The sequence below is a fragment of the Buteo buteo genome, chromosome 6 (genome assembly GCF_964188355.1).
Source record: "Buteo buteo chromosome 6, bButBut1.hap1.1, whole genome shotgun sequence".
In the NCBI taxonomy this organism is placed as follows: domain Eukaryota; kingdom Metazoa; phylum Chordata; class Aves; order Accipitriformes; family Accipitridae; genus Buteo; species Buteo buteo.
Genome location: NC_134176.1, coordinates 36,835,685 through 36,852,179, shown reverse-complemented (window position 1 = coordinate 36,852,179; position 16,495 = coordinate 36,835,685). Strand labels below are relative to the sequence as shown.

Here is a 16,495-nt window from a genome sequence, read left to right as displayed (position 1 = left end):
CAGCACACATCTGGTAGCAAACTGTTTAAGATGGTTACTGCCCATGAGTTGTCTCCCACTGGAAAATTGGAAACAGTTGAGGTAATCTCTGACAGTAGATTGTGCTGTTATTTGAGTGCCTCCTCATTAAGCATTACTTATGCTTGCATTGGCACTTTAACACCTGAACAGCTTATTAAAATGTCTCTTAGGAAAACAGAATTTCTGTAACGCCTTTTTCTTGTTTTTTAATAAAGTGCCCTACCCAGATTTAATTGACAGAAGAAAACTCATATACATATTCTTAGTTTGTATTTGAGATTCTTTTATAGGTTATTCTTAGTGTAAGCACACTGATGGTCTGCTTTTGGAACTTTAATGACAGTTTGGTAATGTACTTGTGAGTAGTTTTTCTGTTACATGACATGCACCATGTACAACACTTTTTTTTTTTAAGCAATCCTGTTTTTTTTTTTCCTGCAATTCATTTATCATATCTTTTTGATGGGATTTGCTTATTTGCAACACTAGTTTTATGTCTAGTTACTTATTTTAATAATACATTTCAAATCCAAACAATATGACTGTGGGTTTTTTAGTTGTGGAATGATTTTGTGTTTGTATTTGTGAATGTATTTACTAAGTTGTTTTTGCGGTCATTGCTGATACAAGTATAATCAGTGAAATAAAAGCTATCTAAAAATTGAAATAATCTTCCTCATAAATGAATAAAAAAGATATGTTTTGAAGCAGTTAAAATTTTGTCTCTAGCAAAAATAATAATGTGTTGTTAAAAAAAGCTAAATCTTCTGATAGCTTCTTAAAGGTTTCTCCTGAAAGTTTGCAAAAACACTTCAGTAAGGAAGAATTTAGTTTTTCATGTGCAAAAGCTCAAATTGACTAAGACCAGGAAAAGATGCAGAATTGGTTTGGACTGCCTCTATCTGATGCAGTGTTACTACTGTGGTCTAGGGATGTAAGCAAGGTAAGGTTTCCGAGGAGAACTAATATATTTTATCCTACTGAGTGGTGTAGCTGGAAAAGAGCAGCTACATGAGGTGGGAAGCAGACAAAAGAACTGTAAAATTGGCTATTGTGAAACTGAAAAACTGTAGTAACGTAATAGTGTGGTGCCTTTGGAGCAAAGACCAGTTTTTCTTTTAGGATGCTTAATTGTAGCCTGGATTCTGCCCCCTGGTTAATCCCTGCTGGTGGCGCTGGGCTCTGGGCATCTGTAGCTATGAACAGTTGCTGAGACTATGTAACTGAGACCTTGCGAGTAGAAGTTCAATATCATTTAAGCCTCTTTTCTTCATTCAAACTCCATCAGTGGGAATTATGTCCAGATTGCAAGGCATCAACATGTTTTGGGATTGGTGTTGGATAATACCAGTATTACTTAGAAGGAGGTTCCTGTTTAACAAAATAAAAAAACAAAACTAAATTTAAACTGGTATCTTAAATTCTACAAGAATTTAGTGTAACAAAAATCCATGTGAAACCTTCTGAAAGGGAAATATGATTTTATTTCTAAAACAATACTGATTTCAGCCCTTATCCTCTTGCACATGCTCACAAGCACCAACATGTGTGTCTTCAAGCGGTCTGGATTACTTGTGTAGAAGGGGGGGGATAACAATGAAATGGTTGTTGAACAGGTCTTTTAAATTTAGGAGTCGACAGTTACTACAGGAGGATCTTCTGCCTCAGAATCCTGCTTGCTGTGATTCTTAATTACGCTCTGTAATTCCTTGGCAAGGTTGCTGCCCCTTGTCTTTGTTCCATCGTTTTGGGTATCATAGTTGCAGTCTGTCTTCCTGCTGGAACAGGCAGGAGGAGAGCAGTGACTGTACTGCTGTACTACAACCTCCTTGCCATCCTCCTGTATTAATTACAGCATGAGTCCTCTGCTGACAAGTCATCTCTGCTGTGGCCAGTACAGAGCACAGGCTTCCTGGTCTTGATGCAAACAGCACGTTCCACCCTGTTTCCCAGTTTTATTGCTGTCAGTGGTGTATTTGTTTTATCAATACATTACATTCTTTTAACCCTTGCTTTATTGTTTCTTCTGATGCTTTCACACACATTCGCTTCCATTCACGTTACATTCATGCTGATCTTAGCATTTCTGTTGCAAATCTCTACAGGCAAATCTCTAAATGCTTCAGGAAAGGATCCACACATTTTTCATGTATTTAGGTCACTAGTTGAAGTATGCCAAACACCTGTAGATAAATTAACAAGAGCTTTTTCTTTGGCTTTGCTATTTTGGAAGACCTTGTGGATTTGCAATAGCAATTTTCCAGGTACTAGTAAAATATGCAAACTTAAACTTGCTCTTCATATTCTCCCTGAAGAGTGCAAAGTGTGTCTAGGTTTCTTTTTAAGGTAACAAGACTAATTATATAGCTGTTGTAAAATTTAAAATTTTGCAGCCAGGCAATGGAGTTACAAAGCTGAAGGGGTTTAATCTGTAAATGGACACCTTTTAGTTCCTTCATGGAAGAGCTGAAATCGCTCTAGATTTTTGGCATACATTTTTACTGGTACTTCATCTGTGGAAGCGAAGAGAAATTGCTGGATTGTTTTTATTTTCTGTTTGTTTGTTTCCGTATGGTGTAGAGAGATCTGAAACATTTTCACCTGCTGACAGTGGATGATTCAGTACAAGAGAGGAGCAATTACACAAATGTATCATGCAAGCATTCCCAGCCATTGTGACATGGTAATTTTTGTAGGAAGGCAAAAGGGGAGAAGTGAGTGAGAAATGTAGAAATACGAAAGACAACTGCTGAAATATAAATAATACATGCCTTGGTTTGTAGCGATAGGTGGATTGGACATTTAATAAGCAGAGGTCAATGATGCAGCAGTTAACATCTTGGTTATTTGTGAATTTACTGCCTGCATCACAACAAGAAATGTTGTTTTACAGATGACTGCAGAAAACAGATGAAGGATCCCTGGAAAGCTTTGCTAATGAGCATGTATTTGTATATGTGTATAGGAAAACACAGCAAGCTGTAAGTGATTTGATACACCAACTTGCTGATTCACCCCCATCAGACAAGTCACTGCCCGTGTGCAAGTCCTCTTTGGTGGAAGAGGTAGGGTATGCATATATGGTTCTCCTCTCTCGTTTCTGATGGCAGCTGCTGTCTATTATAGAGTTTATTGGGTTAGTTGTATGCTACATGTGTCTTATGTTCATTTAATTTTTACATACATATGGCTAATACATGGTAGACCTTATCAGGTTATATATATGTAGCAAGAAAATGAAATAATTTTTTAGTTTCAGAAAATAAAACTAGAAACTAATTTTAGTTTGTGTTGTTCCAGCTTTGAATCAATTTTTTTCAGATTGAAAAATCATATTGAAATCAGTTTGATTTTAATATGCTAATAGATGTAAAAATCCCATATATCAGCAAAAATATTCTCTTCAGCTACATCAATGAGCAAACCAGAAGTTTAAAATTTTATATTGCATATGGATGATTGATGAGGGAGTTTGTGTCATCAGCTCATGCTAGGTTATAAGCCCATGCTAGTGCAAGGAAACATACAGCAAAGTTTTGGCAGTGTTATGGCAGATTTCAGTGTAGAGTACCTTCTTCTGTGCCCAGTAGTTTATGAAGTCCAAATATGGATGGCTAATTGTGTTTCTTAACACAAGTGAAGAAAAGGAGACCTACAGTAAAAACATCCACATTATCTTCCTTTTCCAGTAGGGCAGTCATCTGGATTCTTGGAAGGTTAAAAGAAAACTTAAAAATTCTTTCCAAACATCAGCGGTGGGTTTGGGGTGAATGTTATGCAGTTTTACAGCTTGTCTTACCCTCAGAACTATTTGTTGCTAGAGGGTGTCCAGACCCAGAATTTTAAAAACTTTTTTTATTCTTAAGGTCAAGAAAAATTTCAGTATTTCTTCAGCTTGTGTAACTGAATCTGCTTCCCTTTACTTCAGTCAATCCTGGACACTTCCACGTGTCTCTGGATTTTGAGTCATCAATCCTGATTAGATGATCTACTACCCATTGGCCTTGCTGAGGAGGTACAAAATGCGGATCAAGCTGAATTTCTTGTCTTTTTTAATAAAAGGGAAGTATTAAGTAATAATACTAATTTTTTGTAGTGTTTTCTATGAAGGCATTTGAAGGATGAATGATTGTGGCCCATTTCACTAAGCCCAATGCTATTCTGGGTTTAACAGTGCTGTCCTGTAGAGAATGGACCTGGGAACAGCAGTGTCTCTTGCTGGGAAGATTTTGAGCAAAGAAAAGGGAACTCAGTTATTAAAATAGTAAAAGAAAGCAGGCTGGAGAGTGGACACTACTAAATCCGGTTGTGGAGTTCTGTTATAGATGGGGGACTGTAGAAAAATGAGAGAGGAAATTTGGGGAAAGTCTCAATCAAGAACAGTTTTTGTGAGTGAAATGCTTGATCAACAAAATCTCAAATTTTACTTCAGGGCTCTATATGTTTTAAGAAAAAAACAAAACAAAACAAACACCACCTCTTGCATTCAGTCAGGCCAGAAATGTCACTGTGATCTTGACAGTGAAGCACTTTGCCTGCCCCAAGGTATCCCATGGAAACACATCTCTTCCCCTTGGCAAGTTGGAGTAAATCTGATTTGGCTCTGTAAATTCATATTTCTTCAGTGAAATGCCTCACTCTGGTAACTAGACAGAGTATTTTTCCATGTGATTGGGGTTTTTTTTGATAGTGTTTGATTTAGGGTCATACTTATTTTTCTAGTTTGTAACTCATGGTGTTTCAGACGTGTGTCAGAGTCCCCAGCTCTGCTTTCTTCTTCCTAGTGAATACTGTTTGAGTCAGTTCACAGGGCTGGGAAGAGCAGAGAGAACCATTCATTACAGAGTCAGTGGTGGAGGGAGGAAAAGAAGCTTGTTTCTAAATATAACGTAAATTAATCCCACTGTGCAGGACATATTAAGCATATGTAATTTCTGTCTGAAGACATCTGTGTATAGAGAATCAAGAGCCAACAGGCCTGGCTGGTGACCTGGTGAATGGCTGCATGTCAAAACTATATAAAGTATAAAATTTTGTTTCTGATAACGTGGCACTTTGGGGAAAGGGAAGCACAGTCAAACTGATGCAGAAATGACATCAGATCTTCCTTAGTGTATAAAGCAAAAGAAAAAAAAGGAGTCACAAGGCTGTGGGGTAGGCCAGAAAATAATTTCTGGTCTATGAAATAGCTGTTACTATGGTGTCTTTCAGCTACAAACGCTATAATTTCAGCTGCAACGGAGGATGAAAATTGATGCTAATGGGTAGGAATTATTTTTTCTAATCAAGAGTGCAAGATAGCCTCAATTACCAGGGAAAATATAAAGTCTGTCTTCCAACTACTAGTAATTACCACAGGCTTTTTAAATTGTGCTCCTCTGTTAAGTATCATTCATTTTAAATTGTGTGTATTTCTGGTTTTTTCTTCAATAAATAAGCCAGGGAAAATCAGCTAAACCAGTAATTTAGTCAAATTGTTCAGTTGGTTGTATACTATTAGGCAGTATAGATCTCACATACTCACTATACGACAATATGGCACAGCAACTAATTTCTTTTGTAAGTTTTGTCTTATTATCTTGGGTGAACAACTGGAAAAGCATTAGATACAGAAAAAATTATTTTGCATAAGCATGATGTTGTTGGACCATGTCCATGTTGCGTTCTGGTCTGATAGCATTTTGTATGGATGTGAGGGTGAAGGCAAGAGGGAGTAAGACTCTGAGCAGCGCAGGAGGTCATCAGGTCCAGAGTTGAAGGTGGAAAGTTGTTCCTGCCTGCTGTGGATGCTGGAGCAGCTTACAGCCCAGGCCAAATGCTGGAGGTGCTCTAAAAGATCTAAGTTTTTCCACAGTCTCACAAGTGCAAAACTGTCAGTCTCCTCCTGGATCTGACCTTGGCGTGTCACGCAGAGAGGGCAGGAGTCCTGCAAGTTTCTCCTGGAAGAATCTAGTAGAGACTGGTGCTGGCCCTGTAAATGAAGCAAAGCTGAGCTGCATCTGTGATGTGAAAAGTTGCATCTTAGTAACCACATCTCCTTAACAGCGCCAACATGCCTGCATACGAGTTGCAGGTGCATGTGAGTGAAGTCAGATGAAAAAGGAGCATCTGAAGAGATGTGTCTGGCCATGCATAGTGAGGCTACCAACAGAAGCGGCTACGGGCTCTCTACAAACACAGAGGTACTAGCAGATAGCATTGTTACGTAAAAACAAATCTTAAACGTACTTGCTCCCTGTGTTAAGACTGCTATTTACAATTAGACTCAGCACAGCAGTCCAAGGAGGTCAAGTAAATCACTGTGTTGCTTGACATCACCTTGCGTAAGAAATGCTGCTATTGCATCCCCTCAGTCGTTTCATGACATACAGGTTCAAAATGGCCCCTTTCTGAGTTCTTTATAAAACAAAGGGACAAAAGCTATTCCTCTTGTGCCAAGGATGATGAAGAACAGATTGACTGTTCAGAAAAATGTCCTGCTTCACTTGCATCCCAGGCCTTGTAGTGTTTCAGTAACAGCATCGAATTTGCTCTCTGAGGACAACTGGCACAAAGCCTGATGTAAGTAAGGCCAGATGGTTCACTAGATGTGATACTTGGTTGGCAAAGGTGATGTAGGATCCAGTACTTCTGCTAATGATTTAATGTACGTTGATGATGTGGACATCCAGTATTTTTACCTCTTCTCTATCTATTTCTTTTATTTCTTTCCTCTATAGAAGAGGTAAAAACATTGGTCCCCGTGTCGTGGCGGTCTCTCATGGGGGTCATGTAAAGTCCTTGGGTTTAAAAATTTTTGGTTTTATTTTTGCAACAAGTAAAACAAGCTGGTCCCTTAGGCACAGTGATTCAAAAAGTTAATAACTCTGAAAAGATTTATATTCCTGTTATTGTTAGAGCAGTAAATCTGGACATTCTTTTTTCAGGTTTTTAATTTCCTAGCTTAGGTTTCAAAGGTAATCCTATAGATTTGTCATATTTTCCTGACGTGAGAACAATCCAAGATCCTGAAGTTGCAGACACAATATTCTTTAAACTTTTTTCCTTCCAAGGAGCTTGAGGAGTTTCAGGTTCTTTTAGGACATTGGTTTTAAAATAGAGGCAAGGAATTCAGACAAGTCAAGTGTACTTCAGCAAAATAAGCAGGTTTGGTTATTTCCTTGATTGGCTGAAATGATCATGGCAGCTGTTGAAGGACTGTAGTTTATCAAAAGGGAGAAAATGATTGTTCCTGCCCAGAAATTCTGTCCATTTAGTGGGACAGTAAGTACAAAAAGTGAGGTGGGAAAAAGTGGCAGTGGGTATGAAGAACTGGAGAATTGTCAGTGCAGCACTTTCTTATCTCCCTTCAGATAGGTATATCTGAAAGAAATACAAGTGGGTATCCAATAACTTTAGCATGATGCAGTTACTTCAGAATCTGCCTACAGACAATAAATGTATAAAATACTAAGGACAACAGTAAAAAAAATCACAAATGAAATTACATTAATGGTCATTTCCCATAGTGATTTTGACATTACAAATACCATCATATTACACAAGTTATGTTTGCTGAAAGAACAATTTTAAATGTCTTTGTATATGTTTTCTAACTTTACTCCATCTTCACAACAAGTTATAGTAGCTGCTGCCAGTGGATTGTATAGGCGTGTGTTGGCCTTGGACTAGTCCCAGGCAAAACCTCGACAAAAATCAATGACTTACCTGTTCCTGCAATGAAACCTTATGTTCACTTTCTGGGACTAATCTGCTATAAACTAGCTCCTTCCCTAAAATCTTTTCTACCTTGTAACTGTACACTTTCTTGGGAACAGAGACCATGTTAGATAAGTATCGCCCTCTAAATGAAAGGACTTCCAATATAATTTACATCTATGCTGAAACTGTCTGCAAGTAACTACTCTGTACTGGGCAAATTTGTGCTTGTAGTTCGGTTGAGCTGAGTTTGGTGATCAGAGCTCCACACTGATAAATCTCTTACATAATTATACTTCTAAATCAATGCTTATGATGTAAGTAGGAACACGTGACTGAGAATTCTAAGAATAGGAGTGAGAAACATTATCCTAAAATTAAGGAGATCACCTGTTTTATGAAGGAAAAAAAAGGTTTGGTATACAGCAAACCTTGTTCCAAGGTAGTTCTCTTGCAGAAATGCTTAATCTTGGATATAAAGCGTTTGGTTGCACATGTTCACAAACTGAAAATGAAAGAAATATGTTAAAACAACAAATTTAGTTATTGTCCACTCTTCTAAACTGGAGTGCAATTGTTATTTTATCGCTGAATTTTGAAGTTGGTAGCTAGAATGTTAAAAATGGTTGGATTTGGTTTCAGAAATCTTACTTTTTGTTTCTGTTTTATGTTTTTTTTTTCCATGTATGAAGGCAATTCTGTCAGTCTGATGACTATACTTTTTTAAACCAAAATATACAAGTATTATAAACAATTACAAGAATTTGGCCTTGCTTGAGCAGGGGGTGAGGTGTCCAGGTGATCTTCAGAGGCTCTGCTTGGAAGGATGGCTGCATCCCAAGAACCCCACTCTGGATGTGGGGGAAACCAGCAAATACAGGAAGGCAAGCTGTGAGAAGGAGGAGGATTTTGCTAGAGTGTGGACGTTGTTTTGATTCAATTACGTGCTGATTAATGTTAACAAAAATGTGAGATGAATGTCATACCCAGCTAATGGATTGGGTTCCAAGAGTTAATTGACAAAGAGCAATATTTCTTTTTTTTTGGATGACTGCATGGCAAATGCATTTGTTTTAGATAACAGTCTCTGGTTTCCATGGGGATTGTCCTTCTGCTTGTTAAAGGTATTATTAAGAATCTTTCACATTATTTGAATTATTGCTAAGAGGTAGTATTTCAAAACTATCTCAGCTGTTGATGCCTGCATCAACACTTTGTGTCTGGCACTGAAATCCGAGGAGGGTACAGCTTGGAAGAGGAGCAAAAATATTTTTTGCTGCTTTGAATCAGACTAATGCACTCTGATAACATTTCATGCTTAGAGAGTGTTACTCCTTGCAGATAGAGTGAACTTGAAACACTATAAAGGCTAGAAGGACGTCTGGGCACATGCTGTGTTGGACCATTGTATTTGCTTTCTCAGTGTGCTTCTGTGCAACTTCATATACTGTATGGCTGCTTATCTGTGATATTTCTCAATTAAAAAGAAAAAGTAGGGGATGACTGGAAAAAAACATCCTTTCAATCTGAATACAGTGGAATTGGTATAGACTACATGGAGATTTTATTGAATGTTGATAGTTATGATAATACAAGAGGATAAAATGAACTCTGACCTTGTTTGGCAGGCTTCATGCATTTGTTTCTACTGTGGAAAGAGCTGCTCCTCATGCTGTGGTTACCTTTAATATTTCCTATTCCTCTTTTTTACTTGGAGAAATTTTCGAAGGCACAGACAAGCTGGAAACTTACCTCTTGCTCATTCAGTCTGTGTACTGACAAGGTCGTGAACTAACATCAGGTGTAGCAAGGGTTTTATGTAGACATAGCTCATTCTGTGAGAAGACCAAAGATATGCTTTTCCTTTTTAAATGAAAAACACTTCATCTTTTTCTTTTAGTGGTGGAATTCTGTGCAAGCAGTATGGGATATGCTTTGTCATGTGTGATTGTTTATAAGTGACACTCATGTCCCAGGCAGTATTGACTTACAGGAAACAGCAAGATGCTATGTTTTCCAGCTGCTTGTTCACTCCAACTTGCCCTGGATGCCTCCCAGCTAATTAGAACAATCCCATTATGAAGTTTGAATCCAAGGTTATGTAGCCCTAGACCAGTTATCCAGCAGAAACACCTCAAAAACTAACCCATGGCAGAAAACGAGAGCTTTGCCCACTGCGAGGAAGTGCAACAGCCTAGTACAGTTGTAAGCCAAGCAGAATACTGGTGTTAGACTAGTGTCTTTCATGGGTTCAACAGTGAGTGACTAATACAGAACAGAAAAGTGCCTCTAGACATTGTGAAAAGATTCAGAGCGCAATTGCTATAATGCTTGTTGAATTACCCTGTTGCCTGGAATGTTGTTATCCTCTTCCATGGAAAGGAGATGCTGGGGAAAGGTGAGGAGCAATGAAATGGGAAATGCAAGCAGTTTTGTTCTGAAGCTTCCTAATATTTAATGCTGTGCAAAGTTTCTGGTGTAATTTTTTCTCTGAGCTTTGAGATGGTGGCTTTGAGATGCATGAAGGGAAATACTTGATTTCAAGGCATCAGCAGAAAGCTTTACCAGTCTATACTGAAGCTGATCTGGTTCATCAGAGCAGCTTATTAATATACAGGTTACTCAGTTGCAAGTGGAAAAAGAATGTTTCCCTGAGGGATATTCACTCACAGATTTCCCACTGTGCCAAGTGGACAATTCTGTCTATCTTTTTTTCCCCCTTCAGGCTCTGACTTTATTTTATCTGTTTAAGGAGTTCTTCCTCATCTTAGAACCAATATTTTTTTTATGCTTTATTCTTTCCACTTCCATGTAGGATCAGTCAGCACCAGAACTAATTTCATTTCCTTGTGACTTTCTGATGTATAAATGGCAATATGACATAATTTGTAGAAATAATTCAACAGTTGAAAATCTGGAGTCTTGAATGAAGCTCCTCTGTAGGACCCTGAAGAATAGCTCAGAAGTTCTCTAGCGGCTTCTGAAGTATTAATGAAACCACCTCTGATTTATTTTATTTTTCCATTCTTCATTTGTATTCATTCTAATGGAGGTGAAACTTGCTTTGGAATAAGTTTATAAAATCAATGCAATTCAAACTAGATGGAAGATTTAAATTAAAAACCAACAACAACAGCAAAAACCAGCTTCTCCCCTACTCCAGGGCATTGTAATAATATATTATTACTGTGTAAGAAGTACTTCTTTAATAACTGGAGAGTTAGAGATACTTTTGAAAGCAAGTGGTTTGACTGAGTATCTCCTAGCAACTTAGGAAGCTTTAAACACAACTGATTGAGTACTGCCTGTGGAATATATTGTCAAGCCAAAGCACCTGCCAAAACCAGATGATGATTCCATTCTTTGAAACACATCAGATAGTAAAAACGTAACTCAATATTTTGTCAGCTACCAAAAAGGAATTTGTGTAAGACACATGACACGATATATAGAAAACTGAATTCCAAATGGCATTCAAGTACTGCAGACCTAAACAGTACGTCTGTGAGGTAGATTTTAAAGTTAATACTGCATGCTTCTATTGAAATGGTGTGCTGTTTTATCAAGAAGCTAAACTTGACTTTCTGATATTTCTTGGTACTTGCCACTTGGCATGCACATTGGCCATGTGAACAAGAATATATTCTTGCTGGCATTTTATGTGGGCAACCATAGGAAAACTCTACTTGACAAATAAAAGCTTGGGGTTTTTTTATTGGTTGCAGGAAAAATCAAGCCAAAGAATGGTAGTGTCAGCAGAGAGAAGCATGGGGGACTGCAGCTGCTTTTCATATCTCAATCAGCAGCTTAAGATGCTGTTTTATCTCATTGTGTATATTCGTAGGTACCCTACAAAACTAACAAATCTGACTGCCTCATAAATCAATTACACTTCAACTCAAAAGAGCTTCTGGTAAGTGTCAACAGTGTATAGTATCAACAATATGCAGTTGCTGATAAGTCTGCAGTAAGAACAACTTGACTTTTCTTGGAGGTAGGAAGCTAAACTCTAGTTTGCATGCTGTCCAGCTGCAGCAGAGTAAATGGAGTTGTCTTGTCAGGCAGTATTTTTATGCTAGTAGCTATGCTTTGGTTGATCTGGTGGTACTGCACAGTATGTCTCCAGGAGAAATAAAATAAAGGAGAATCGCATTTTATTAAGATGATACTAGCCTTTACCTTGTAGTTACTGCTAGTGCAAACTAGCAATGCAACTAGCTCACACACAAGCTATGCACTAAGCATAGCTGCATAATTTGGCCAATGCTGAGAATTTTACTAGCTCACTATACCTGTCATTCAGGACAAATTTTGCCTGGTGCACAGTGAACTGGATAACAAAGAATGATTGCAGTATTTCTTTGGTATGAAAATTTATACATAGTTTAATCAATCTCATGCACTGAGCTGTTACATTTTGGTTTTGTCTCGGATTTGCTGTCTGGTAAGATGATTTAATGACTGTCTATTGCTTAGTGTCTTAGAGAAAGAGAGGTATTTAGTAAACCACATAAGAATTGAGTAGCTAGGGGATAGTATCATCAAGAGGTATGTGCTCCATTAGAGATTTTTCTCCATTAAAACCACTGTGAAGAATTACTAGGGGGAGTTGTATAAAGTATGTTTGCTTTCATTTTCTTTGTCAGATCATTTCATAGAAGGGTGAATGCTTTCTGAAAATAACTCTGATGCCTTTTAAGTTTACAAAAAATGCTTGTGAAACCCCTGAGAAAACTTTGCATGTTTTTGTGCTGTTTTCATGATGTTTATGTGACAAACATTTAGCTGAAATATTAGGCACCTTTCAGTTTCAGTTGGACAACTTGCTTAGAAGTGTATGATCTGCATGTATCTTTACAAATGCATGCTTACTAACTTGCTCTGGTCGCCTTGCACATTCATCTGCTGCCTTCCAGTTTTAGCACACTTTGAAAGTTTGTATTTCCTATTGCTGTCAGTGAGTCTTCAAAAGCTCTGTCTGAAGACGGCACTAAAATGTTCAAGCGTTAGGTGCTGGAGCCTGAGGCAAAACGGTATCTGTGGAGGCATGGGTGGAAAGCCAGGACCAGGTTACCCGATGTAGAATGCGTGTGCTGCACTGAGCTGTGCTAGCAGAGATCCTCCTGCCTCCTTAGCTCTGCACTAGTACATCTCCATCTGATTGGGTACCACCAAAAGTGTCTGCCACAGTGTTTGATCACCGTAAGAGTTTGCTGCCTCTTGTGTGTCACTTGCCCTGGGAGGGTAAAGCCAGGGCCAAGGGGACAGGGAGCAGGGAAGCCTGAACGGGCTGTCCACTTCTCAGTGCCCTCTCCCTCCTTCAGATCACTCCCCTCTGCCCATATAGACACAGGGGAAAGGGACTGCTCAGTCTGAGCAGACCAAGGCAGAACAAGAAAGAGCTATTGCTGAGACAACATGCAGTGGAAGTTCCATGTATGTTGGGTCTGTGGAGCTGAGTGCACTCCAGGCAGTTTACAGCAAGTGGTTAAGTACAGATGTGTGATTTTCACTGCCACCCATCGTGGGCTGACCTGTCTTTGGGAGTCCTTCTGTGTGCATAAAATGCACTTTGGGCAAGTAAGCATTTCTGTGATCATACAGTGGGTGTCTGCATTTCCATCACCTATAGTATTGTCTTTAACTTGTATTAATTGGAAGTGGCAAAAGCTTTGAACAGTGTTTTATGGCATTCAAGATAAGACTTTAGTATTAAATTCATTTTTGCACAGTTCTATTAAGCCTTTTTTTTCGTGGTACCACTCTTTTTTTTTTTTTTTTCCCAAATAAAAAAGAAAGCAAACATCTTGCTAAAGACAGGTTTTGAAAGGAGAGATAAAATCCTATATTCTGAGTGTGAGTTTTCCGGCATCTTGGTATGCGTTAGAAGGGGCCCAGAGTTGCCTGCAGTAAGAACAGATTGCTTCATTTACTCTTGTGCTGTTGCTGTGTGAGTTAGAATCATAGGGAAATTTTTGATGGAAAATTTGTTTCTATGATATAATATTTCTTTCTGAAATCTGGATAGAATAAGATACAGTGATACGGAAAAAATACTGTCTTAGCTAATGCTGGTTTCTCTCTATACTTCTGCTTCACTGCCATCCATTCACCCAATTTGAAATAAATGTGTAGGCCTTGAATATCCAAAACAGTGGGTTGCATTCTGTGTGTACTTTTGTGAAGTTATGTGCATCAGGTTTTTTTTTTTCTTTTGCCTGTTCCATTAGTTTAATTACATGTTATATAGAATCTCTTGGGAAAAAAAAAAAAGACAGATTTCTTCTGGATGTGGCTTCACACAGGCCTGTCTGTGCCATTGAAGTGGCCAGTGGAAAGAAAAGCAAGCTGCTGTGATCCACTTACACACAGAGACAGATTAAAACCATATATTATTTATATTTATATTTACTTAGAGTGTATTTTTATTTTGAAAGAAGAATTATGCACTAGTTATTAAAATATGAGCACTTTAGCAAATTTTTATATTTGAATACTCAGGATGGCTTGTTTAATGCAGGAGTCAACATAAGCATCTAAAACCATGGTTTGGATATCCTGCTTTGCCTCTGAAATTTCCTAATTAATTCATTTCTAGAAGCTGGGAGGAGATAGCTGGGGAGTAATTGTTTTCAGTCATCTGATTTATAAAGCCATTAGCCATTACAGACTTTTTGCTTGAGCAGTGTGATGGTTCAAATCAGTGACTCCTGGCAAACTCCAAAAAAGTATTTTTATTTGCAGTACTAGGGAACATTCAAATCTGTTAAAATTATTGTTGTTGGGTTTTGGGGGTGTTTGTTTGTTTGCTTTGCTTTGTTTATCCTTCCTGTCTCTACTCACAGGTAACATCATGGTGCTGTGGTCAACTTGTAGAACATCAGTACTTAAATCTGTAACAAACCGATTCATTAAGAATTTGGCCTGCTCGGGGATCTGTGCCAGCCTAGTCTGTGTGCCTTTTGACATTGCTCTTAGTGCCAGTCCACACTGCTGCTGGTGGATCTATACGATGCTCTTCTGCAGAATTGCCAAGTTTCTGCACAAAGTCTTCTGCTCAGTGACTATCCTTAGTTTTCCAGCCATTGCTCTTGACAGGTAAGAGAGCAAATTTGCCAGGATCCTTGATATTTCTTTCTTCTTTTCTCCCTTTGAAACCCTTTTCTCCCTTTCATACTGGTCTTGCTCTTGTTCCAGTGCTATGCTCACAGTGTACAGCTTCTTTCTAGAATGTATTGGGATAAATATTCTTCTCTGTAACATTGAAAACCTTTATTTTTCAGTTTACTCTGATATCTCTGGACATTTATAAAGGACTTTGAGTCTATAGATTTGTCTTCAGAGAAGTTTTTGTCCTTTCTTTCTTCCTGTTAATAATTCTTGTTCAGTAATGGAACTTGAAAGCAGACAACTTCCGACCATAGACAAGCTGCACATTTTTAACTGTGGAAGTTGAAAGCCATTGACTGTTAGAAGAATTTACCAATGCCTGAGGTAGATGTCCATCAATTTCAAATTTCAAATGTAGATTTGTTTTAAAAAAACCCAAACAATATTAATACAACCAGAATTAATTCAGAGAGGTTTTGTATGTAGAAGATCAGTCTAAAACAAAAGTGGCCCTTTGGACTGTCTAAGTTTTTGGATTCCATTCATTTTGCTTATTATTATTATTATGAGCAGTCACTGATCCCACCTAAATGCACAGCTCTATCATCTTGACAGTGACCGTAAGTTAGATATTTTTAAGGAAGGGTAGATACTGGTTTAATACAGTTGACATTACTAAAACAGCAGAATTATACATGTTAGATAAAATTGTTTGTCTGTTATCATGTCTCACCACAGAATACATTAGCTCTGCAAAACCAAACTGTATACCTAATAAAGTGATATGTCTCTTCCTTTAATGTTAAAGTCTTTATAAATGCAGTATCACTATCTGTAATGCACACCAGTGTTGCCACTGGAACAGCATATCATTTCCCCTTCACCAGTAAAACTTGTGATCTTCCTCACAAAAAGCAGAAACTGCTACCGCTTGTAATGGTAAGTGTAAAAGGATAGGTCTCTCATGAAAATTCTGTGAGCTTAAAAGTCCACAGTAGTAAGCAAACAATGAATCGGTGCCTGAAATTTGAAGTGCATGTCAGAGTTGCAACTTTTTTTTTTTAATGCACACAGAATGTTCAGTGTTTGACTACTTTTTTGCTCAGGGCCTTGCCAAACTAGAGCTTGTGCAAAACAAAACCCCATTGTACTTCCAGTAGATGGGTACATGTAATTGGTGACCAACAGCTTTTTCCAAATATGCAGAGAAAAGATCTATCATAAAGCAGCTTTTCAAATTAACTATGAATCTGGCCTTTCAATGTGACCTATCTATGCCTCCATCAGATTTTCTGAAATTTTGTGCTGTGTGCAGTATACTGTCCTATTTGCAAGTAGGTAAATGATGAAATCTTCAAAATAATGTTCATACGCATCAGCCAAAGTGATATAGTCCCAATTATTGAAAGAATTGTTCACCACCAATAATGTGATCCTGAAGTTTGAATATTCAGTTTTTTGCTACAGGCAGACTTGCAAAGGCAGACCCTTGGTTTTTGTGGAGTTTTTTGGTTTTGTTTTTATTTTTTTTTTCTCTCAGGTAGAGAGCAGGTAGTCAGTTGGCAGCATGGTTAGGGATTTGGGGCATTACACTCAGAAAGCGGCTGAGAGGCTTGTCATAAGCATTATGCTCATTATAGACTTCACCCTTTCCATTGTCTCAGTT

The 16,495-nt window shown here is 38.0% G+C and overlaps 1 protein-coding gene across 1 annotated transcript in view; it reads left to right on the top strand.

Annotated features, from left to right (window-relative positions):
• GPR176 (G protein-coupled receptor 176) overlaps positions 1–16,495 on the top strand; it is a 44,174-nt gene that overhangs the window by 24,758 nt on the left and 2,921 nt on the right. Inside the window, exon 2 of the mRNA XM_075031106.1 lies at positions 14,565–14,817. Within this exon, the coding sequence (XP_074887207.1) occupies positions 14,565–14,817 (253 nt within the window). The remainder of the gene's footprint in view (positions 1–14,564; positions 14,818–16,495) is intronic.